This window comes from Pongo abelii, chromosome 8 (assembly GCF_028885655.2).
Source record: "Pongo abelii isolate AG06213 chromosome 8, NHGRI_mPonAbe1-v2.0_pri, whole genome shotgun sequence".
Classification (NCBI taxonomy): domain Eukaryota; kingdom Metazoa; phylum Chordata; class Mammalia; order Primates; family Hominidae; genus Pongo; species Pongo abelii.
Genome location: NC_071993.2, coordinates 60,849,141 through 60,873,810, shown reverse-complemented (window position 1 = coordinate 60,873,810; position 24,670 = coordinate 60,849,141). Strand labels below are relative to the sequence as shown.

General features: G+C 37.4%; 1 protein-coding gene and 1 long non-coding RNA gene across 6 annotated transcripts in view; one reads left to right on the top strand and one right to left on the bottom strand.

Moving 5' to 3' along the window:
- Positions 1–24,670, bottom strand: part of LOC129048245 (uncharacterized) — a 152,486-nt gene that overhangs the window by 105,644 nt on the left and 22,172 nt on the right. The window lies entirely within an intron of this gene.
- LOC129048244 (uncharacterized) overlaps positions 1–24,670 on the top strand; it is a 182,601-nt gene that overhangs the window by 146,455 nt on the left and 11,476 nt on the right. The window contains exon 3 of one of the 4 annotated variants that reach the window (XR_008510437.2): positions 24,054–24,259. The exons of 2 other annotated variants lie outside the window; for them this stretch is intronic. Coding sequence is in view for 1 of the 2 variants with exons in the window: in XM_054522344.2 (XP_054378319.2) it covers positions 23,947–24,259 (313 nt within the window). In the remaining variant the exon portion in view is untranslated. Of the gene's footprint in view, positions 1–22,274; positions 24,260–24,670 lie in introns of those variants that run through there. One more of the 4 variants, XM_054522344.2, reaches the window with a different exon arrangement.

Here is a 24,670-nt window from a genome sequence, read left to right as displayed (position 1 = left end):
CAGCTCAGATAGACTAAACGGTAAAGTTAGGGGGAAGGTAATACACCCCAGAGGACCATTTGATCCTGCAATCATTTAACAAATGGTAGATTGGCACTACTTAAAGATGGCTCTGCAATTTCAGTAAAATAAGAAAAAAGTAGTTGACATCAAATATGTGTTGAATGTATGACATGAACAGATGGTTTCCTGACAAACCTGTCTTTGCCCAAGGCATCTGGTTAAAAAGCTAAATGATGGATCCCCAATGGCCTCATTCCCCTTAACATACCATCTTACTATTATCCACGAGTTTATATAAAATCTCTAAAATGTATCTTTATTTTTAACTTTGTTACTTTATTTTCCTTAAGTGTAATGTGTAATTCTTTCAAGTTTCAAAGCTCTGGGTTGGGGATGGTGTCTACCAGATCTGCTTTTCCGGGGTTTGGTAAACCAGACACTATTCACCTCATCCATATAGTTATGACTTTATGACTTACACCATATGGCCTTTCCGATTAAATGTTGGGCCCAGTAGTTTTTCAATTTCATCCCTGAGTACCTTCCTAATTCTTGGATGGATATTAGCTCCCTTTCCCCAGTAATTTTCTTATCATTTCTTTTTTAGTTAGATCCAGAATACCTGAAAGTTAACATCACGTAAACTAGTATTATTTTTAAAGATAAAATGAGAGTGAAATTCTTACATCATAAAAATGGAGATCATCCATATAACCCCTACTTATTCTTTTATTATCCTTGAGCAATTTTTATTTCTTTTTGTTTAAATTATGGCTTTATATGTTCTTTCAATTTTATTTTTATCTAAGAAATCATTTGTTTAAATGTCTTGTCATTTTTGGTTGAAGAAATTGGGGTGAAAAGAATAAGGATGTTTAATAAGAATGAAAAAGTTCAGTCTTTGGCTTCGCTATTTAATTCATTTCTACTTTCTGCAAAAAGCCCTGTAATGATAAACAGACATGGACCCTTCCTCCATGAAAACACACACAATAGTAAATATGCACATAACTCTTACTACCAACTACATTAAGTACAATTCAAGAGTAGGGCATGGAGCCAAGAGTTAAGTGTATCCTACCTGAAATTAGGTAGTCCAGGAAAGGCTTTCTGAAGAAATGACATTCTGAGATGTGCATTGGAATAACAAAAGAGTAGAAAAGAAAGCATTCCAGTCAGAGAACCTCATGGGAAAAGCCGTGGACTGAGAAGATTCCTGGTTTAGCCAAGTCATGGAAAGAATTTAAAGTGGTTGGAGGATGATAACAGAAAAAGGAAGGGGCATGAGATTATATGAAATTACAAAGGTAGATCATGACCAGATATGCCTTTTAGGCATGCAGAGGAGGTTAACCTTCATTCTAAGTGCAATGAAAATCTCATAAATGATTTAAACATGAGAATGTCGTGGTTACATTTGTGTTTTAAAAGATCAGTTCAAGTGCTTTGTAGAGTGATATATTGGTAATTAAGAGTAGAAAAAGATCAGTAAAAACCTATTACAGTAAATAGGAAATAAATGATGATAGCATGGACAAAAAATGCTGCAGATGAGATGAAGAGGAGGCCTTTAACAAGTTACTTGGCTGAATAGCATGGATAGTATCTACCTCAAAAGGTCAAAAAACATACGTGAATTTATGCCTTTAAAGCACTAAACACAGCTTTGGTACATAGAGAGTACATATATATTTATTTTTATTATTATTGTTACTATGATTACTTCTGTTGTTTGAAGTTGTTTGGCTTGGTTTTAAGGTTTGGTGTTTGAATGTCAGTGAGAGACGGGACATTTATTTGATGCGTTGTAGTTTACTGGTTTTGAAAGAAGTTTGATAGAATTGTGTTATGGTGTACTGTTTTATGGGGTGGTATTTAGAATGAGGCTAGGTGATGTTTAATAGGTGTTAGAAAAGGAAAATGAAACAATTAAATTTTTAAATATCTAATAATTAACTTGCCTTGGGACCAGTAGGGCCTTACTATCCTTTTCCTCACTTCCCCTCTTTCCTCCAAGAAGCTGTATCAATATTTCTAAGCCATAAAGCCTCATTCCATAAGGATGATACAAATGTTATGATTATAGTGGTAATTCTCTACTGATGTCAGAACCATTCCTTTCATGAAAATCATCCTAGGACATCTTGGAATGTCAGAGCTGGAAAGGAACTAGGAGGTAATTGGGCCTAGTTCTCTTTGTTGCAGATGTAGAGGCTGAGACTGAGAAAGGAAGGTGCTTTGACTCCTGAGGGGTACCAGATTGTGGGTTGAAAATGCCCTGGACTGGGCTTCCGAGTGAACACAGTCAAGCACCACATCTATCATCAACTCTCCATGCAGTATTGGACAAGTTGCATAATCTCCTGAGGCTCAGTTTCCTCATAGTAAAATGAGGACCCTAATATCTGCCCTGCCGAGCTAAAAAGTTGAAGAAAACTAATGCACTTAAAAACATTTTATGAACTATGAAATGTACTTGCTATTATTTCTGTGCCATGTTTACAATCACTAAGACAGCAGATGGTATTCTTGATTCAATTGTTTGCATACAGGTAGTTAGTGTAGCTCATGGTTATGGTGCTCAGAAATTCCTGAAGTAAATTTATTGGGGGGCTATGTTCTGAATACATGTGTAAGCTGAAAATCTTCAAGTACATATTTCATGAATTATTAAGACCATTAAACCTCAATATGGCCTGGAGATATAATATTTATATTTTACTATAAGAAAATAGATGCACTTTAAGTAACCAAGTAATTTTAAAAATCAGTATAAGGTCACACAGCCACTAGACAGCAGAGCCTGATTTCAAACCTTGATCTGCCTTCTTCAAAAAGCCACAGAATTTTGACTATTAACAGGGAGGCTGTACTACTGTCAAAGAGATAAACTGATATCATTTCTGGGGACAAAAAATAAAAAAGAATTCTTAAATTGACCAAACATGATTAGGAAACCAAAGGCACATTTGTGCTCTCCAGGTTGTGTTGAAATGCAGCTGATATGACATTGCGATTGAGCAATTGGGTGTAAAAATCACTGATAAAAACACACCGCAGATGGCAATTAATTACCACACAGGCCTTGCTCCATTACACAGTGAAAGATTGAGGAAGAAACAGCAACAAGACTAAACCAGGAAGTGCCAACATCTACAGGAACCTGCCCTCTGCTGGTCAACCCAGTGTCCCATCCTTGTTAAACAAGGACATTATTCAAAGATGCAAATGAGGTATTTTGAGCACTTTTATATTTATGACTTTATTACTCTGAGACAGTTGGGAGTTTTAATTTTGTGGTTAGCCTACCTGCTGTTTCTTTATTAAAATCTTAGTTCTGATTAATCAAAAATGCTCTTTGTAGTCAAGTCACATCGATTCTGCAAACTAGGATGCACTAGTTCACTCTGAATTTGGTATGAGATTTATCTTTTAAAGACGCACACTGATTTATATGTGTGCTCACAAGTGTGGCAGTGAATTAAAATATGATAGCAAGTGGGAAAGGTTCATGGCTTTCTGAACGTGATCATAAATACAGATTTCATGACCAAGTTGCTCTGTATAATCCATGTTACTCCTCACCTATGGGCATATTGCAGTCACTCTGTTGGTGGTAACTTTTGCTAAACTAGCATTGGGTTTGCATAGCCTCATAAAATTGGCATCAAAAATCCACAGTTCAATCAGCTGCCAGAGTTTTTATACACACCGCTCTAAAGCATGTAAATTATTTGAAGCAATTGAAATGATTATTTTCTGTCATCACCCAGATTTTTGTCCACCAGCAATGGCCGAGAGAGCCAGCTTCATATTTTTTCCTGTGGAGGTCTGAAAAGCAACAAATTCTGAATATGAAATTTGGAGAAAGGGTAGCACAAACAAAAAAGCGATTCAATAGAGAAAAGTAGAGAGGACATCAAAAGTGGATGTAAATGGTGTTCTGAAAATTTCATATATATATATATATATGTATATATATTCCCCTTGGATTCTATTTTACCCACAAATATTACTTATTAAATATTCACAAGGAAATGATCGTCTCTTATAGATTTGACATACCAATTTAATACACAAGTCTCCTTTGTGGTAACTTCTAATATTGTACCCAGAAAACTAATATTATTTTGGATATACACATAATAAAATATAATTTAATACCTAGAACTATGAAACAGGAGAGACAGCCAAGGTCATAAAAGTGATGCTATTTACATTGAGTACAAGCATTTCTTTATGAGATAACCTTCACTGCCAAGGTGCCAGGAGACTCTTCTTAAGCAAGAGATTTTTGGTAATTACAGAAAGCAGCAAAGCAAAAGAGACTAGCATTGCTATGGGACCATATCTCTGTCTACCATGTATCTTTGAAAAATTTCTGACCTAAATGAGCCTCAGAATCTTATAAACATAACACCTATTTCACTGGATTTTTTCAGAATTAAACTTCAAATGTAAAATGCCAGGAACATGGTAGACATTACCAAAAGTCTGAGACTCCTTTTTCCTGAGCAAACTTAGCTAGCACTACTATTGTCTATGGTAATACTCTACCCAGCTGACTTCATCTGTTTACTCTCCCTATCCCAAACATGTACAGCCTTATATAACTCTGGTAATAAACCATTGGATCCTAGAGCCATTCCATGACAAACTGAAAACAACTAAGAAGAAATTGTAAATGTCCCCTGGCTTCTGCTCTATTGTATAACCTGTTTCCTGAAAGTCCAAATCCCTGCAAGAACTAGCACTGCCCCACAATAGTACAGGGAGGTCCCTGGAATGTTTCCCAAGTGCTCCTAAGTTTCTTTTGATGTAGTTGCCGTTACTGCCCTCTGGGGACTCTGATTGGTCTGCTACTCACTGTGGTCTCTCAGTGGGCCTCACTGCCATTGTCTTTCTCCATCTATTTCCATGGATATAGTAGAACCCCCATTTACCAAAACTGCAAGGACCCTGGGATAGAAGAAACTAGAGAGATCTGGTGATTACTTGCCCTCTCATCTTGAGTTAGTACTGTGTAAGTAAGGTCCCAAAACATGGCTTCTTCTGTCCCTATCTTGCAGAGGCTCCTGAAAATTTCAGATTGGGTGTAAAATCTTTTCCTTTCTCTGGAATAGATGAGAACTGGACGTATCAGGCTTCATGCTGTATTCTTGTAACACATGCATTAACAATCTGTGATCTGAATTCTACCAGAGTTACAAAGAGGGGCTGGTACCATTCCTACTGGAACTCTTCCAAAAAATTGAAAAGGAGGGCCTCCTTCTTAACACATTCTATGAGGCCAGCATCATCCTGATAACAAAACCTGGTAGAGATACAACAAAAAAAGAAAACTTCAGCCCAATATCCTTGGTGAACATGGATGTAAAAAATCTTCAACAAAATACTGGTAAACCAAACCCAGCAGTACATCAAAAAGCTTACCTACCACTATCAAGTAGGCTTCATCCCCAAGATGCAAGTTTGGCTCAACATATGCAAATCCATAAATGTGGTTCATCAAATAAACAGAACAAAAGAAAAAAAGCACATGATTATCTCAATAGATGCAGAAAAAGCCTTTGATAAAATTCAACATCCCTGGATGTTAAAAACTCTCAATAAACTAGGTACTGAAGGAAAATATCTCCAAATAATAACAGCCATATAAGACAAACCCACAGCCAATATCATACTGAATGGGCAAAAGCTAGAAGCATTCTCCTTGACTGGCACAAGACAAGGTTGTCCTCTCTCACCAATCCTATTCAACATAGTATTGGAAGTTCTGGCCAGGGCAATCAGGCAAGAGAAGAAATAAAGGGTATTCAAATAGGAAGAGAGAAAGTCAAACTATCCTTGTTTGCAGATGACATGATCCTATATCTAGAAAACCCCAGCAACTCAGCCCAAAAGCTTCTTCAGCTGATAAGCAACTTCAGCAATGTTTCAGGATACCTACAACAGGTAAGCCAAGAGACAAATCATGAATGAACTCCAATTTATGATTGCCACAAACAGAATAAAATACCTAGGAGTGCAGCTATCAGAGATGACACAAACAAATGGAAAAACATTCCATGCTCCTGGATAGGAAGAGTTAACATCGTGAAAATGCCCATATTGCCCAAAGCAATTTATAGATTTAATGCTATTCCCATTAACTACCATTGACATTCTTCGCACCATTAGAAAAAACTATTTTAAAATTCATGTGGAACCAAAAAAGAGCCTGGATAGCCAACATAACCCTAAGCAAAAAGAACAAAGCTAGAGGCATCATGCTACCTGACTTCACACTATACTACAAGGCTACAGTAACCAAAGCAGCATGGTACTGGTAAAGGAACAGACACATAAATGAATGGAACAGAAGAGAGAACCCAGGAATAAGACTGCACACTTACAACTATCTGATGTACAACAAAACTGACAAAAACAAGCAATGGGGAAAGGATTCCCTATTTAAGAAATGGTGCTGAGAGGAATGGCTAGCCATATGCAGAAAATTGAAACTGGACCCCTTCCTTACGCCATATACAAAAATCAACTCAAGATGGATTAAAGACTTAAAAGTCAAAACTATAAAAATCCTAAAAGAAAACCTAGACAATACCATTCAGGACATAGACAGAGGCAAAGATTTTATGATGAAGGCACCAAAAGCAATTGCAACAAAAGCAAAAATTGACAAATGGGATCTGATTAAACTGAAGAGCTTCTGCATAGCAAAATGAAGTATCAACAGAGTAAACAGACAACCTACAGAATGGGAGATTTTTGCAATCTATGCATCTGAAAAAGATCTAAAATCCTACATCTATAAGGAATTTAAGCAAATTTACATGAATAGAACAACCCCATTAAAAAGTGGGCAAATGAAATGAACAGATACTTCTCAAAAGAAGATATATATGTAGCCAAACAAACATTAAAAAAAACCTCAGCATCACTTATCATTAAAGAAATTCAAATCAAAGCCACCATGAGGTACCATCTCACACCAGTCATAATGGCTATTAACAAAAAGTCAAAAAACAACAGATGCCGGTGAGGTTGTGAAGAAAAAGTTATGCTTTTTCACTGTTGGTGAGTGTAAATTAGTTCAACCATTGTAGAAGACAGCGTGGTGATTCCTCAAAGACCTAGAGGCAGAAATGCCATTACTGAGTATATACCCAAAGGAATATAAATAGTTCTATTATAAAGACACATGCATATGTATGTTCACTGCAGCACTATTAACAATAGCAAAGGCCATGGAACCAACCTAAATGCCCATTAGTGACAGACTGGATAAAGAAAATGTGGTACAGAAACACCATGGAATACTATGCAGCCATAAAAAGGAACAAGATCATGTTCTTTACAGGGACATAGATGGAGCTGGAGGCCATTATCCTTAGCAAACTAACACAGGAACAGAAAACCAAATACCACATATTCTCACTTATAAATGGGAACTAAATGATGAGAGCATATGGATACATGGTGGGAAACAACACACACTGGGGCCTGTTGGAGGGTGGGAGGAGGGAGTGGATCAGGAAGAACGGCCAGTGGATGCTGGGCTTAATAGCTGGGTGATGGGATGATCTGTACAGCAAACCACCATAGCACATGTTTACCTATGTAACAAACCTATACATACTGCACATGTACACCTGAATTTAAAATAAGTTTGAAAAAATAAAACAACAATTTGTGATCTTTCAACAACAACAGCTTTCTCACTGGCTTAGCTCATTGTGTCTACTTGATGAGCTGTTTCCTTGGAGGTTTCTGAAGTCACTATTGTCCTTAGACCCTGGCAAGAGGGCCTCTACCTTCACCTGAATGCATTAGATATCCTCGCTCTGGTCCTTTGCTGAGCAGGCACACTCTTTAGCCATGTGGTAAAGGAAAACTGCACACTGAAAGTCCAACTTGACTTTTGGATCTAAACCAGCTTTCGGATACCTGGCATTTGAGAACTCCCTGCCAAAATAGTCCAAGCCTGCCTCATGGGGCTGTTTGTGACCCTTCTCCATGTCCAGCCTCCTTTGATCAGACTAAGCTCTGATCTTGTGTACCTTCAGGCCCTAGGAGACACCAGGGAGCATTGTTATAAACATGGTAGGTGGATATGCTGACTCCGGTGACCCTTATCATGTAGAAGCAAGCTGCTATTGAGAATAGAACAGGGCAAGCCATCAGCTGGTCTTATTGTTGTTTGTTTTCTCTATGTTGCCAGTTCTCACAGAATTCTAAGGAGTCTAAAAATACTAAATTGAAACCTGGCCTTCCAGGTCATTATGAAGAAATATATTTGTTAAGGCAGAGGATATACCACATTTTATTTAGTATGTTAGCTGAATTTATAACATAGATATTTAGACCTGGGCTCTGTGGATTTCTCTCTGTACTTTAGTCTCTAAGACTCGAAAGTATATAAGGGCAAGCCTGCCTGAAGCCCTCTACAAATAGAGTTTAGTCTGACTTTCCCTAGCAATTTCCTGGACATACTAAAAGATGGTATAATTTTAAATTTTTGGTGACTAAGAATCTCTTTGGTTTTGTAACTTTTTTATCAAAGCAAAGCTGTTCTGACATAAGTAGAGGGAAGGTGGGTGATTACAAAGGACTCAGGACTTTCAGGAACATAACAGTGACAATGGGCCATGGAACCCAAGCTCCACGGGTTAATCTAAGAGAGGCCCTGCATAAAGTGAAACAGTGAATGGAGAGGTGGTTATGAACTTAAAGAGCAGTTGCCCCAGGGACACTTCAGCAAGAGAGTGGGAAGGTGAAGGTCTGTGGACAGAGAGATGTTATTTGTTTATAGCTTAGGAGATTGTGACCACAGAGTTTGTGACTGACATGGAGTGGAAGAGGAAGACATTGTTGATGGTTCTACAGCAAAATTCTAGACTTTTGGATACCCTTTTCCCAGTTAGAAAAAAAAAAGTGCAGTTCACTGCTAATGCTCATTTAATTTTACATTAGCACACTTTTTGAGGCTGAAGAAAATCTGGCCAATTTTCAGTATGAAAATATAAAAAACTGTCCTTGGAATTATTTCTAAACAGAACTAATGTCAGAATCATCTGAATCATCAGAATCATCTATTTCAGAAAAATTGGATTCATCAAATGAATCTTTGGCCAACAACTTTTGGAGAACAATATTAACATCATGTGTGGTAATGCTATATTTTCTAGGATTTGACATTTTCAGCAATCAAGAATTACTGTATTTTGTAAATGGAAATACCACTACTAAAGACAGAATGTTTATAAATAGAATGATGTCTTTTGTTTCCAAAGTCAATATACTAGAGTGATGCAAAAATAGTAATAAAGTAAGATATTTCTTGGCAAAGTTATCTCAGGGTAAATGCTGCAGCTGCCAGTGCCACTGGCGAGTAGTCTCGCAGGAAATAAGAAAAAGATTAAATGTGCACCATTATGTTGAATTCACTCTGAATGAAGATGAAGGTGAGGACTGAGAAGAAGTTCATGAGCCAGGTTCAAAGACAAAAAAAAAGGAGTGATTAGAAACTTGGTAAGTGAGATATCCAAAAGGGGAAAGTGATACAAGGTGTGAATCACAATGAAATGAAGATATTTATGAAATCATAAGAGGAATGCTTTAGGAGAAGTGTAGAAGAGTCATACTCACCTGTATGTGGGTTTTTTTTTGTATTTTTTTCCAAGTATTTTGGGATTCTCTTGCCATATGCCAAATCTACTCTTTCTTTAAGCCTATGTCAAATCCCCATTTCTCATACAGTCTTTCTGCTCTTTTTCAGCCTACTCTGGTTTCAGTTTCCTGATCCCCTAAAATGTTTATTTTATGTAATATGTGATTCAGCATTTGAAGGTATAAAGCTCGTCTCCTCCTGGTTATTTAATTTTGTCTTTCTAAATAGGCTGCCAGCTCCATGAAAATAGCGATCTTAGTTTTTTTAATCCATTTATATCTCACAGTTTGTAGCAAAATGTAAAGCATATGTGTGGCATCATAAATTCAATACAATTACCAAATTTTCTTTTCTTAGGAAATCCATCCCTGATTTTGAATGACCCACACCATTAGTTTGGACTATAAAGATGATTCTGTAGGATTTCTCAAGGGAGTGTTGAATGACTAAAGACAATTATACTGGCCTATTAAAAACAAGTCTGCCTTTATTCAACATAAAGGAAGAAACAGTCCCAAAGCAGGGCATTCACCAAGAGCAGAAGCCTGCTTTCCTCCAGATTTCTCTCCTTCCTAAATATCATTCCCATTTCTGTTTGTATCTGATTATTTTTTTTTGGCCCACGGAAATGCACATAACAATGCCTTGACTTCAAATGTTACATTGAGTATATGAAAGTACACTAAAAAATGTATTAATCAACATTTGAAAATCAATTAATGTAATCCATCATATCAACAAACTAAAGGTAAAAATCATTATTAAATTACTAAATGCAGAAAACGGATTGAGAAAATCCAACATCCATTCATTTGATAATTCTCAGGAAATTAGGAATAGAGGGAGACTTCCTCAACCTGATAAAGAACATGTATCAAAAACCTAAGCTGACATACTTAGTAGTAAGATATTAGATGCTGTACTCCTAAGATCAGAAAAAAAGGCAAAGATGTTCTTTTTCACCAATTCTATTAAACATTATACTTGAAGTCCTAATAAATGACAAAAGAAAATTAAAGATATACAATTGTGAAACAGGAAATAAAATTTTTTTTCACAGATGGCATGATTATCTATAGAAAACTCAAAAATAAAAAAAAAATTCATCTAACAAGTGGCCATAGCAACTTTGCAGGGTAAAAGTCCATATACACAAGTAAATTACTTTCCTATATATCAAGAGTTAGCAATTGGGTTTTGAAATTTAAAATACACCACCACTTATGTTAGCATGAAAAATGAAATAGTTATAAGTCTAAGAAAATATAAGATTGATGGGGAAACCACAAAACTCTGAGTAAAAAAAAAAATCAAGAAAGATCTAAATGGATGTTGAGATATTCCATGTTCATGAATAGGAAGACTCAATATTATTAAGAGACCAATTCTTCCCAACTTGATCTGTAGATACAAAACAATCTCAATCAAAGTCCAAGCAAATTATTTTGTGGCTATCAACAATCAGAATCTAAATATATAAGGGAAAGCAAAAGATCAAGAATAGCCAACATGATACTGAAGGAGAACAAAGTTGGAAGACTGACATTATTTAACTTCAAGACATACTATAAAGCTATAGTAATCAAAGTCTTATGGTATGGGTGAGAGAACAGACAAATATATAAAGGGAATAGAATACTGTACCCAGAAATAAGTTCATACAAATATAGTCAACTGATCTTCAGTTGACTATAGAACAAAGGCAATTAAACAGAGAAAGGATAGTTTTTTTTTTTTTTTAGCAAATAGTGCTATAACAACTGGAGATCCACATGTGAAAAAATGAACCTAGACACAGGCTTTATATTTTCACAAACATTAAGTTCAAATGGATCATAGACTTTAGTGTAATTCACAAAATATAAAATTCTAAATTACATAGAAGAATATCTAAGTGACCTTGAATTTGATGATGAGATTTTATATGTAACACCAAAAACATGATCCATGAAAAATTGACAATTTGGACCTCATTAAAATTAAACTTCTGCTCTGTGAAAGACATGCTTAAGGGAAATAAAAACAAGCCAGAGAGTGGGAGAAAATATTTACAAAACAATTATCTGATAAGAGACTGACATTTAAACTCAACGTAAGAAAAAAAAAAAACTACTTACAAAATGGAGAAAATATCTTAACAGAGACCTCACCAAAGAAGAGAAACACATGGAAAAGAAGCACATGAAAAGATGCTTCATGACATATATTATTAGGGAAATTCAAATTAAAACAGCAATGATATACCACTAAACAATTATTAACTACTAACTTTAGAATGGCTAAAATTCAAAACACTGACAATGCAAAATGATGACAATGGTGCAGAACAACAGGAACCCTCATTTATTGTTTGTGGGAATGTATAATGTTACAGTCATTTTGGAAAACAATTTTACACCTTTCACAGAGCTAAACATAGACTTATTAAATGATCCAGGAATCACACTCCTAGGTATTTTCCTGTATGAGTTGAAAACATGTTCACACAAAAACCTGCACATGAATATTTGTAACAGTTTTATTCACAATTGCCAAAACTGGAAACAATGAAGTTATCCTTTGCTAATTAAATTCAGAAGCAGGCTGGGCATGGTGGTTCATGCTTGTAATTCCAGCACTTTGGGAGGCCAAGGTGGCCAGATTGCTTGAGCCCAGGAGTTCAAGACCAGACTGGGCAACACGATGAAACCCTATCTCTACAAAAAATAAAAAAATTATCTGGGTGTGGTGGCACATGCCTGTAGTCCCAACTACTTGGGAGACTGAGGTAGGAGGATCACCCGAGCCAGAAAATGTTGGGACTACAGTAAGCCATGATTGTGCCACTGAACTCCAACCTGGATGACAGAGTGAGACCCTGTCTCAAAATAAATAAGTAAATAAATTCACAAGCAAAATGAGATACATCTATAAAATTAAATACTGATAGTCAACAAAAACAAAAGAGTTATTATATCAAGCCATAAAAAAATAGAGGAACCTATGCAACTTGTACATTGCTAAATGAGAGAAGCCAGTCTGAAAAGGCTGCATACTATATGATTGCAATTAAATGACATTCTGGAAAATGTCATGAAAAGGCAAAAACTATAGAGACAGTTAAAAGATCAGTAATTGTCAGGAGTTCAAGGGAGAGTAAAGATGAATGAATGGTAACGAACATAGGCTTTTTTATTTTAATATTTAATTTTGTGGGTACAAAGTGAGAGTATATATTTGTGGGGTACATGAGATATTTTGATAAGGCATGCAATGCATAATAATCACATCATTGAAAATGTACTATTTCTTTCCTCAAGCTTTTATCCTTTGTGTTACAAATGATCCAATTATACTCCTTTAGTTATTTTAAAATAAACAGTTGAATTATTGACTATAGTCATCCTGCTGTGCTGTCAAATGCTAGGTATTATTCATTCTTTCTTACTATTTTTTGTACCCATTAACCGCCCTCACATACCCCAAAACCTCCAGCTACCCTTCTAAGTCTCTGGTAACCATCCTTCTATTCTGTATGTCTAGGAGTTCAATTGTTTTGATTTTGGGATCACGCAAATAAGTGAGAATATGTGTTGTTTGTTTTCTGTGTCTGGCTGATTTTACTTAACATAATAACCTGCAGTTCCGTCCACATTATGCCAAATAATATGATCTCATTCTTGTTTGTGGCTGAATAGTAGTCCATTCTGTATGAGTACTACATTTTCTTTATCCATTCATCTGTTGATAGACACTTAAGTTTCTTCCAAATCTTGGCTGTTGTGAACAGTACTGCTACAAACGTGGGATGCAGATACCCTTCAATATATTACTTCCTTTCTTTTGGATATATACCCAGCTGTGGGACTGCCAGATCATATGGTAGCTCTATTTTAAGTTTTTTCAGGAACCTCCAAACTGTTTTCCATAATGGTTATGAGAGGTGACAGCGTGCTGGCAGTCCTTACAACCCTCGCTCGCTCTCGGCGCCTCCTCTGCCTGGGCTCCCAGTTTGGTGGCAGCCCACTTGAGCCCTTCAGCCCACCGCTGCACTGTGGGAGTTTTCTGGGCTGGCCAAGGCCAGAGCCGGCTCTCTCAGCTTGCAGGGAGGTGTGGAGGGAGAGGCGCGAGCGGGAACCCAGGCTGCGCGTGGCGCTTGCGGGCCAGCTGGAGTTCCGAGTGGGCGTGGGCTTGGCGGCCCGCACTCGGAGCAGCTGGCCGGCCCTGCTGGCCCTGGGCAATGAGGGGCTTAGCACCCGGGCCAGCGGCTGCGGAGGGTGTACTGGGTCCCCCAGCAGTGCAGGCCCACCGGCGCTGCGCTGGATGTCTCACGGGGCCTTAGCTGCGGGGCAGGGCTCCGGACCTGCAGCCCGCCATGCCTGAGCCTCCCACCCCCTCCATGGGCTCCTCTGCCGCTGGAGCCTCCCCCACAAGCACTACCCCTTGCTCCATGGCACCCAGTCCCATAGACCACCCAAGGGCTGAGGAGTGCCGCACAGCGCGGGACTGGCAGGCAGCTCCACCTGCAGCCCCCCTGCGGGATCCACTGGGTGAAGCCAGCTGGGCTCCTGAGTCTGGTGGGGATGTGGAGAACCTTTATGTCTAGCTCAGGAATTGTAAATACACCAATTGGCACTCTGTATGTAGCTCAAGGTTTGTAAACACACCAATCAGCACCCTGTGTCTAGCTCAGGGTTTCTGAATGCACCAATCCACACACTGTATCTAGCTACTCTGGTGGGGCCTTGGTGAACATTTATGTCTAGCTCAGGAATTGTAAATACACCAATCCGCACTCTGTATCTAGCTCAAGGTTTGTAAACACAGCAATCAGCACCCTGTGTGTAGCTCAGGGTTTGTGAATGCACCAATTGACACTCTGTATCTAGCTAATCTGGTGGGGAGGTGGAGAACCTTTGTGTCTGGCTCTGGGATTGTAAACATACCAATCAGCTCCCTGTGTCTAGCTCAGGGTTTGTGAATGCACCAATCGACACTCTGTATCTAGGTACATTGGTAGGGCCTTGGAGAACCTTTATGTCTAGCTCAGGGATTGTAAATGCACCAATCAGCGCCCTGTCAAAACAGACCACTCAGCTCTACCAATCAGCAGGATGTGGGTGGGGCCAGATAAGAGAATAAAAGCAGGATGCCCCAGCCAGCAGTGGCAACCCCGTTGGGTACCCTTCCGCACTGTGGAAGCTTTGTTCTTTTGCTGTTTGCAATAAATCCTGCTGCTGCTCACTCTTTGGGTCCACACTGCATTTATGAGCTGCAGGTCTGCAGCTTCACTCCTGAGCCAGTGAGACCACGAACCCCACCAGAAGGAAGAAACTCTGAACACATCCGAACATCAGAAGGAACAAACTCCGGACACGCCACCTTTAAGAACTGTAATACTCACCTCCAGGGTCTGCGGCTTCATTCTTGAAGTCAATGAGACCAAGAACCCACCAATTCCGGACACAGTTATACTAACTTACATTCTCATCAACAGTGTTCGAGGGTTCCCTTTTTTCCACATCCTTGCCAGCATTTGTTATTGCCTACCTTTTTTTCTTTTCTTTTCTTTCTTTTTTTCTTGAGATGGAGTGTCGCTCTGTTGCCCAGGCTGGAGTGCAGTGGCGCGATCTCTGCTCACTGCAAGCTCTGCCTCCCGGGTTCACGCCATTCTCCTGCCTCAGCCTCCCGAGCAGCTGGGACTACAGGTGCCCGCCACCACTCCTGGCTAATTTTTTGTATTTTTAGTAGAGACAGGGTTTCACCATGTTAGCCAGGATGGTCTGGATTTCCTGACCTCGTGATTTGCCAGTGTTTGGCCTCCCAAAGTGCTGGGATTACAGGCATGAGCCACCGAACCCGGCCTATTGCCTGCCTTTTGACTACAAGCCGTTTAAACTGTGGTGAGATGATACCTCATTGTAGTTTTCAGTTGCATTTCTCTGATGATCAATAATGTTGACCAGCTTTTTATATACCTATTTCCCATTTGTATATCTCCTTTTGAGAAATGTCTACTCAAATACTTTTCAGGTTATTTAATTGGATTATGAGATTTTTTTCCTATAGTTGTTTGAGCTCCTTATATATTCTGGTTATTAATCCCTTGTCAGATGGGTAGTTTGCAAATATTTTCTCCCATTTTGTAGGTTGTCTTTTCACTTTTCTGATTGTTTCCTTTGCTGTTCAAAAGCATTTTAACTTGAAGTGATTCCATTTGTCCATTTTTGTTTTGATTACCTGTGCTTGTGGGGTATTAGTTAAGAAATCTTTGCTTAGACTACTGTTCTGAAGAGTTTCTCCCATGTTTTCTTGCAGTAGTTTTATAGTTTGAGGTCTTAAATTTAAGTCTTTATTTTGATTTTATTTTTGTATGTGGTGAGAGACAGATGTCCAGTTTCATTCCTCTGTAGATGAGTATGCAGTTTCCCAGTACCATTTATTGAAGAGACTGTCTTTTCCCCAATGTATATTCTTGGCACCTTTATCAAAAATAAATTTATTTTTGGCATGTGGATTTGTTTATGGGTTCTCCATTCTGTTACATTGGCCAATGTGTCTATTTTTATGCCAATACCATGCTATTTTGATTACTATAGCTCTGTAGGATAATTTGATGTCAGGGAATGTGATTCCTCTAGTTTTATTCTTTTGCTTAGGGTAACTTTGTCTATTCTGGGTATTTTGTGGTTCCATATAAATGTTAGGATGGTTTTTCCTATTTCTGTGAAGAATGTTATGAGTATTTTGACAGAGATTGCATTAAATCTGCATATTGCTTTGGTTAGTATGGATATTTTAACATTATTAAATCTTCTAATCCATGAACATGAAATATCTTTCCATTTTTTGTTGTCCTCTTCAATATCTTTCATCAGTGTTCTATAGTTTTCATTGTACAGATCTTTTACTTCTTCGGTTAAGTTACTTCCTAGGTAATTAAGTTTAAGTGTAGCTATTGTAAATGTGATTAGTTTTTAAATTTGTTATTCATTTTGTGTGCTGTTGACATATAGAAATACTGCTAATTTTTGTATTTTGATTTTGTATCCTGCAATGTTACTGAATTAGTTTATTAGTTCCAATAGTTTTCTTGTGGAATCCTCAGGTTTTTCTACATATAAGACCATACCATTGGCAAACAAGAATAATGTGACTTTTTCCTTTTCAATTTGGTTGCCTTTTATTTCTTTCTCTTGTTTGATTGCTCTAGCTAGGACTTTCAGTACTATGTTGAATACCATTGGTTAATGGTCATTCTTGTTGTGTTCCAGATCTTAGAGAAAAGGCTTTCTGCTTTTCCCAATTCAGTATGATACTAGCTGTGGGCTAGCATATGGCTTTAATTATGTTGGGGTATGTTCCTTTCATACTCATGTTTTTGAAAGTTTTTATTATGAAAGGATGTTGAATTATATCAAATGCTTTATCAGCATCAATCAAAATCATTATATGGTTTATCATTCATTCTGTTGCTATATCACATTGATTGATTTGCATATCATGAATCATCCTTGCATCCCAGGGATAAAGCCCACGTGCTCATGACAAAAAATATTTTTAACTTATTGCTGAATTCACTTTGGAATCATTTTGTTGAGATTTTTGCATCAATGTTCATAAGAGAGATTGGCCTATAGTTTCTTTTTTTGATGTGTCTTTGGTTTTGGTCTCAGGGCAATACTGGCCTCATAGAATGAGTTTCAAAGTATTTTCTCCTCTATTTTTTTGTATAGTTTGAGGACTATTCCTATTAGTTCTTCGTAAATGTTTGGTAGAATTTAGCAGTAAAGCCATTGAGCTCAGGGCTTTCCTTTGCTGGGAGACTTTTTGTTATGGCTTCAATCTTGTTAATTGTTATGGTCTGTTCAGGTTTTGTATTTTTTCATGGTTCAGTCTCAGGAGATTGTATGTGTCTCAGAATATATCCATTTCTTCTAGATTTTCCAGTTTGTTGGCGTATAGTTGCTCATAGTAGCCACTAATGATCATTTGAATTTCTTCAGTATTGTAATGTCTTTTTTTCATCTGGTTTTATTTATTTGAATGTCTCTTTTTTTTCTTAGTCTGGCTAAAGGTTTGTCATTTTTGTTTAACTTTAAAAAAAAACTTTTCATTTCATTGATCTTTGTATTGTTTTCTTCATTTAAAAATCATTTATTTGAGATGATCTTTATTTTTTCTCTAATTTTGAGTGTAGTTTGCTCTTGCATTTCTAATTATTTAAGATTCATCCTCAAGTTATTTATTAGAAGCTTTTCTTTTTTGATGTAGGCACTTATAGCTGTAAAATTGTTATTTGCTGAATAAATACTTGTATCATTGTATAGTGACCTACTTTGTCTCTTTGTATAGTTTTTGTCTTAAAATCTGTTTTGTCTAATATAAATATAGCTGCTCCTGGTCATTTTTGATTTAAATTGATATGGAATATCTATTTCCATCTCTTTAGTTTGTTCCTTCAAGGCAACAGACAATTCATTCTTTTTTTTTAAATCCATTCAGCCAGCCTGTGTATTTCGATTGGAGATTTTACTCCATTTATATTTAATGTTATTATTGATAAGTAAGGACATACTCTTGCCATTTTGTTATTTGCTGGTGGGTTGTTTTGTGGTCTTCTCTTCCTTTTTTTCTTTCCTTCCTGTCTTCTTTTTAGTGAAGGTAGTTTTCTCTGGTGATATTAGTTTCTTGCTAATAATTTTTTGTTTATTCATTCTATATTTTTTGGTTTCAGGTTAGCAGGAGGCTTGCAAATACTATCTTATAACCCATTGTTTTAAGCTGATAAAAACTTAACACTGTTTCTATAAACAAACAAGCAAAATGAAAACTAATAAAAACTCTATGCTTTAACTTCACCACCACCCCTACCTTTTAACATTTTGTTGTTTCTATTTTATATATTTGTATCCTTTTTTTTTTTTTTTTTTTTGAGACAGGATCTCACTTTGTTACCCAGGCTGGAGTGCAGTGGCATGATCTCAGCTCACTGCAGCCTCGAACTGCTGAGCCCAGGTGATCCTCCTGCCTCAGCCTCCCAAGTAGCTGGGACTACAGGTATGCACCACCACACCCAGCTAATTGTTTTGTATTTTTTGTGGGTATGAAGATAACCATGTTACCCAGGCTGGTCTTGAACTCCTGAACTCAAGCGACTGACCCACCGTGGCCTCCTAAAGTGCTAGGATTACAGGTCTGAGCAACTGGAACAAGCCTGTTTCTATTTATATCTTATTGTACTGTCTATGTCTTGTAAAGTGGTTGTAGTCATTTTGTAACTTTTATTTTAGTTTTGGGGATACAGGTGAAGGTTTGTTACATAAGCAAACTCATATCACAGGGGTTTGTTGTACAGATTATTTCATCCCCCGAAATTAAGCCCAGCACCCAATAGTTACCTTTTCTTCTTCTCTCCCTCCTCCCACCCTCCACCCTCAAGTGGACTCCAATGTCTTTTACTTCCTTTTTTGTATTTATAAGTACTCATCATTTAGCTTTCAATTATAAGTGAGAACACGCAGTATTTAGTTTTCTGTTCCTGCCTTAGTTGGCTAAGCATAAGAGCCTCTAACTCCATCCATGTTCCCTCAAAAGATATAATCTCATCCTTCTTTATGGCTTCATAGTATTCCATGGTGTATACGTACCACATTTTCTTTATTCAGTTGGTTATTGATGGGCATTTAGGGTGATTCCATGTCTTTGCTATTGTGAATAGTGCTGCAATGAACATTCACATGCTTATGTTTTTATGGTAGAATAATTTATGTTCCTCTGGCAATATACCCAGTAATGGGATTACTGGGTCTAATGGTAATTGCACTTTTAGCTCTTTGAGGAATCACCATACTGCTTTCAACAACAGTTGAATAATTTACACTTCCACCAACAGTGTATAAGCATTCCTTTTCCTCCACAACCTTGCCACATCTGTTATTTTTTTATCTTTTAATAATAACCATTCTGACTGGTGTGAGATGGCATTTCATTGTGGTTTTGATATGCATTTCTCTATTGATCAGTGATATTGAGCTTTTTGAAATATGCTTTTTGCCCTCATGTATGTCTTCTTTTGCAAAGTATCTGTTCATGTCCTTTGCACACTTTTTAATGGAGTTGTTTGTTTTTCTCTTGTAAATTTATTTTAATTACTTATATAATGCTGAATATTAGACTTTTCTCAGATGCATAGTTTGCAGAATTTTTCTCCAATTCTATAGGTTGTCTGTTTAATCTGTTGATAGTATATTTTGCCATGTGCAGAAGCTCTTAAGTTTAATTAGATCCCATTTGAGAATTTTTGCTTTTGTTGCAATTGATTTTGGTCTTTGTCATTAAATCTTTGTCTGCTCCTATGTCCAGGATGGTATTACCTAGTTGTCCTCCAGAGTTTTTATAGTTTTGGGTTTTATATTTAAGCCTTTTATTCATCTTGAATTGATTTTTGTTTATAGTGAAAGAAAGGGGTCCGGCTTCAGTCTTCTGCATATGGCTAGCCAGTTATCTCAGCAACATTTATTAAATATGGAGTCTTTTCCCTATTTCTTGTTTTTGTCAGCTTTGTCAAAAATCATGTGGTTGTAGGTGTGCAGCCTTATTTCTGAGCTCTCTATTCTGTTTTATTGAAATTCAAAGCACTAAATGCCTACATCAAAAAATTAGAAAGATCTCAAGTTAACAATCTAACATTGCAATTGAAAGAATTACAGAAGGAAGGATGAATCAATCCCAAAGCTAGCAGAAGATAAGAAATAAACAAAGGCAGAGCTGAACTGAAGGAAATGGAGACACACAAAAAAAAATCAAAAGATCAATAAATCCAAAAGTTGGTTTGTTGAAAAAATTAATAAGATAGATAGGCCACTAACCAGACTAATGGAGAAAAAAAGAGAGAAGATCCACATAAACACAATTAGAAATGATGAAGGAAATGTTACCACTGACCCCACAGAAGTAAAGCTAACTATCAGAAACTACTATATTAACAACTCTATGCACACAAACTAGAAAACCTAAAAGAGATGGATAAATTTCTGGATACATACCTCCTCCCAAGACTGAACCTGAAAGAAATTGATTTCCTGAACAGACCAATAATGAGCTCCAAAATTGAATCAGTAATAAATAGCCTACCAACCAAAAAGAGCCTAGGACCTGATGGATTCACAGCTGAATTCTGTGAGATGTACAAAGAAAAGCTGGTACCATTCCTACTGAAACTATTCCAAAAAATTGAGGAAAAGGGACTCCTCCCTAACTAATTCTATGAGGCCAGCATCATCCTGATACCAAAACCTGGCAGAAACACAACAGAAAAAGAAAACTTCAGGCCATATCTTTGATGAACGTCTATGTAAAAATCCTCAACAAAATACTTGCAAACTGATTTCAGCCACACATCCAAAAGCTAATCCACCATGATCAAGGATTCATCCCTGGGGTGCAAGGTTGGTTCAACCTCTGCAAATCAATAAATCAATTCATTATATAAGCAAAACTAAGGACAAAAACCACATGATTATCTCAATAGATGCAGAAAAGGCTTTTGATAAAATTCAACACTGCTTCATGTTAAAAACTCTCAACATACTAGGCATTGAATGAACATATCTCTAAATAATACCAGCCATCTATGACAAACCCACAGCCAACATTATACTAAAGGGGCAAAATATGGAAGGATTCCCCTTGAAAACCAGCACAAGAAAAGGATACCCTCTCTCACCCACTCCTATTCAACATAGTATTGGAAGTCCTAGCCAGAGAAATTAGGCAAGAGAAAAAAGTAAAGGTCATCCAAATGAAAAGAGAAATCAAACTATCTCTATTTGTAGGTGACATGATTCTATATCTAGAGAAACCCATAGTCTTGGCCCAAAAGTTCCTTCAACTGATAAACAACTTCAGCAAAGTTTCAGGATACAACACCAAAGCACAAAAATCACTAGCATTCCTATATAGCAACAACAACCAAGCTGAGAAGCAAATCACAAATGAACTTTCATTCAAACTTGCCACAACAAGAATAAAATACCTAGGAATGAAGCTAACTGTGGAGGCAAATCTCTACAATGAGAATTACTAAATACTGCACAAAGAAATTAGAGATGGCACAAACAAATGGAAAAATAGCTCATGCTCATGGATAGGATGAATCAGTATCATTAAAATGGCCATACTGCCCACAGCAATTTATAGATTCAACACTATTCCTATCAAACTAGCAAGGACATTCTTCACAGAACCAGAAAGAAACTATTTTAAAATTCATATGGAGCTAAAAGAGAGCCCAAATAGCCAAGGCTATCCTAAGCAAAAATCAAAGCTGGAAGCATCATGTTACCTGACTTCAAACTATACTACAGGGATACAATAACCAAAACAGCATGGTACTGTTACAAAAAAAAGATACTTTTTTATTTTTTCATAATTTAGTCTTTTTACTTAAAAGAAGAGTAGTTTATGCATCACAGTTACAGTGTTATAATAGTCTGTGTTTTTTTGTGTACTTACTGTTACCTGCTAGTTTTGTTTCTTCAGATGATTTCTTTTTTTCATTTTCTTTTTTCTTTTTCTTTTTCTTTCTCTTTCTTTCTTTTTTTTTTTTTTTTTTGAGATGGAGTCTCACTCTGTCACCCAGGCTGGAGTGCAGTGGTGCCATCTTGACTCACTGCAACCTCCGCTTCCTGGGTTCCAGTGATCCTCCTGCCTCAGACTCCTGAGTAGCTGGGGTTACCAGCGCCTGGCTAATTTTTGTATTTTTAGTAGAGGTGGGGTTTTGCCATGTTGGCCATGCTGGTCTCGAATGCGTGACCTCGTGATCCACCTTCCTGAGCCTCCCAAAGTGCTGGGATTACAGGGATGAGCCACTGCACCCAGCCCAGATTACTTCTTATTGCATATTAACATCCTGTTTGTTTTTTTTTTCTGGTGGAAGTACTCTCTTCAGCATTTCTTGTAGGACAGTTCTGGTGTTGATGAATCATTTTGTTTGTCTGGGAAAGTCTTTATTTCTCCTTCCTGTTCATTGGATATTTTCACTGCATATACCATTCTAGGGTAAAAAATTTTTTTCTTCAGCACTTTAAATATGTCATACCACTCTCTCCTGACCTATAAGGTTTCCATTGAACACTCTGTTGGTAGACATATTAGAGCTCCATTATAGGTTATTTGTTTCTTTTCTCTTGCTGCTTTTAGGGTCCTTTCATTATCCTTGATCTTTGTGAGTTTGATTATTAAATAAATGCCTTGAGGTAGTCTTATTTAGGCTAAATCTGCTTGGTGTTCTATAACCTTTTTATACTTGGATATTAATATTTTTCTCTAGGTTTATGAAGTTTTCTGTTATTATCCTGCTGAATAAGCTTTCTACCTCTCTTTCTCTACCTCCTATTTAAGGCCAATTACTCATACATTTGCTCTGTTGTGGCTATTTTCTACATCCTGTAGGTGTGCTTATTGTTTGTTTTTATTTTTCTTATTTTGTCTTCTCTATTTTCAAATAGCCTCTGTTTAAGCTAACTGATTCTTTCTTCTGCTTGATTAATTCTGCTATTAAAGGAGTCTGACGCATTATTCAGTATGCCAATTGCATTTTTCAGCTCCAAAATTTTTGCTTGACTCTTTTTAATTATATCAATCTCTTTGTCAAACTTACCTGTTAGAATTCTGAATTTCTTCTTTGTGTTTTCTTGAATGTCTTTGATTTTGCTCAAGAAAACAAACAAAACAACAACAACAAAAACAAAAAAACACTATTTTGAATTCTCTATCTGAAGGGTTACATATTTCTGTTTCCCCAGGATTGGTTCCTGAAGCTTTATTTGGTTCATCTGCTGAGGTCATGTTTTCCTGGAATGTATTGAGACTTGTAAATGTTTGTCTGTGTATCAGCATTAAAGAGGTAGTTATTGTAGTCTTTATAGTCTGGGCTCATTTGTACCCATCCTTCTTGGGAAGGCTTTCCAGATACTTGAAAAGACTTGGGTGTTGTGATATAAGCTGTTTCTATTTTAGGGAGAATCCTAAGCTAATTAACACTCTGGTCCTTGCAGACTCGTAGAGGTACCACCTTGATGGTCTTAGACAAGATCTGAATGAATTCCCTGGATTACCAGGCAGAGACTTTTGCTCTCTTCCCTTATTTTCTCCCCAATGGAAAGAGACCCTCTTTTGGAGAAAGTAAGGGAACAGACCTGCTGGAGCTAGGGTTAGAGTGACACAAGCATCTCTGTGGCCACCACAACTAGGACTGTACTTGGTCAGACCTGAAGCTAGCATTTCACCCAATGCCTACTATAACCACTCCCTGGCTACTGCCTATGTTTTCTCAAGTCCCTGGGGCTCTACAATCAGAAGGTCGCAAAGCTAACAAGGCGTTTGTCTTTCCCTTCAGGGTGGTGAGTTCCCCCAAGGCCCCACATAGGTCCAGAAGTGATTTCCAGAACCCAGGGACTACAGTCAAAAACCTTAGAAGTCTACCTCATGTTCTACTGTACTGTGGGAAATGGCACTCATACCATAAGACACAATCTTTCCCACTCTTCCTTCTCCTTTCCAAAGGCAGAAGAGCCTCACCCTATGACCATCACCACCACACAGGTATGGGGATTATTGGCAGACTACTGCCAATGTTCTTTTAAGGTCCAAGAGCTCTTCAGTCCACTTGTGGTGAATGCTGTCTGGCTTACAACTCTCCCTCAGGGCAATGGGCTTCCCTATATCCCAGGGAAGGTTCATAAATGTCATCCAGGAGCTAAATCCTGGAATTGGGAACCTCAAGAGCCTACTTAGTTTTCCACGCTCTTGCGGCCAAGCTGGCACCAAAGGTGCAAGACAAACTCCCTTTACTTTTCTCTCTACTCTTCTGAAGCAGAAGGAGTCTTGCCCCATAGTCGTTACAGCTGCTAATGTACTGAGTCTCACTTGAAGCCAGTAAGTCTCAGAATTTCACCCAAGACCCTGTAGTATCTGTGTATTGCTGCTGGCTATTCAGGGCCCAAGGACTCTTTG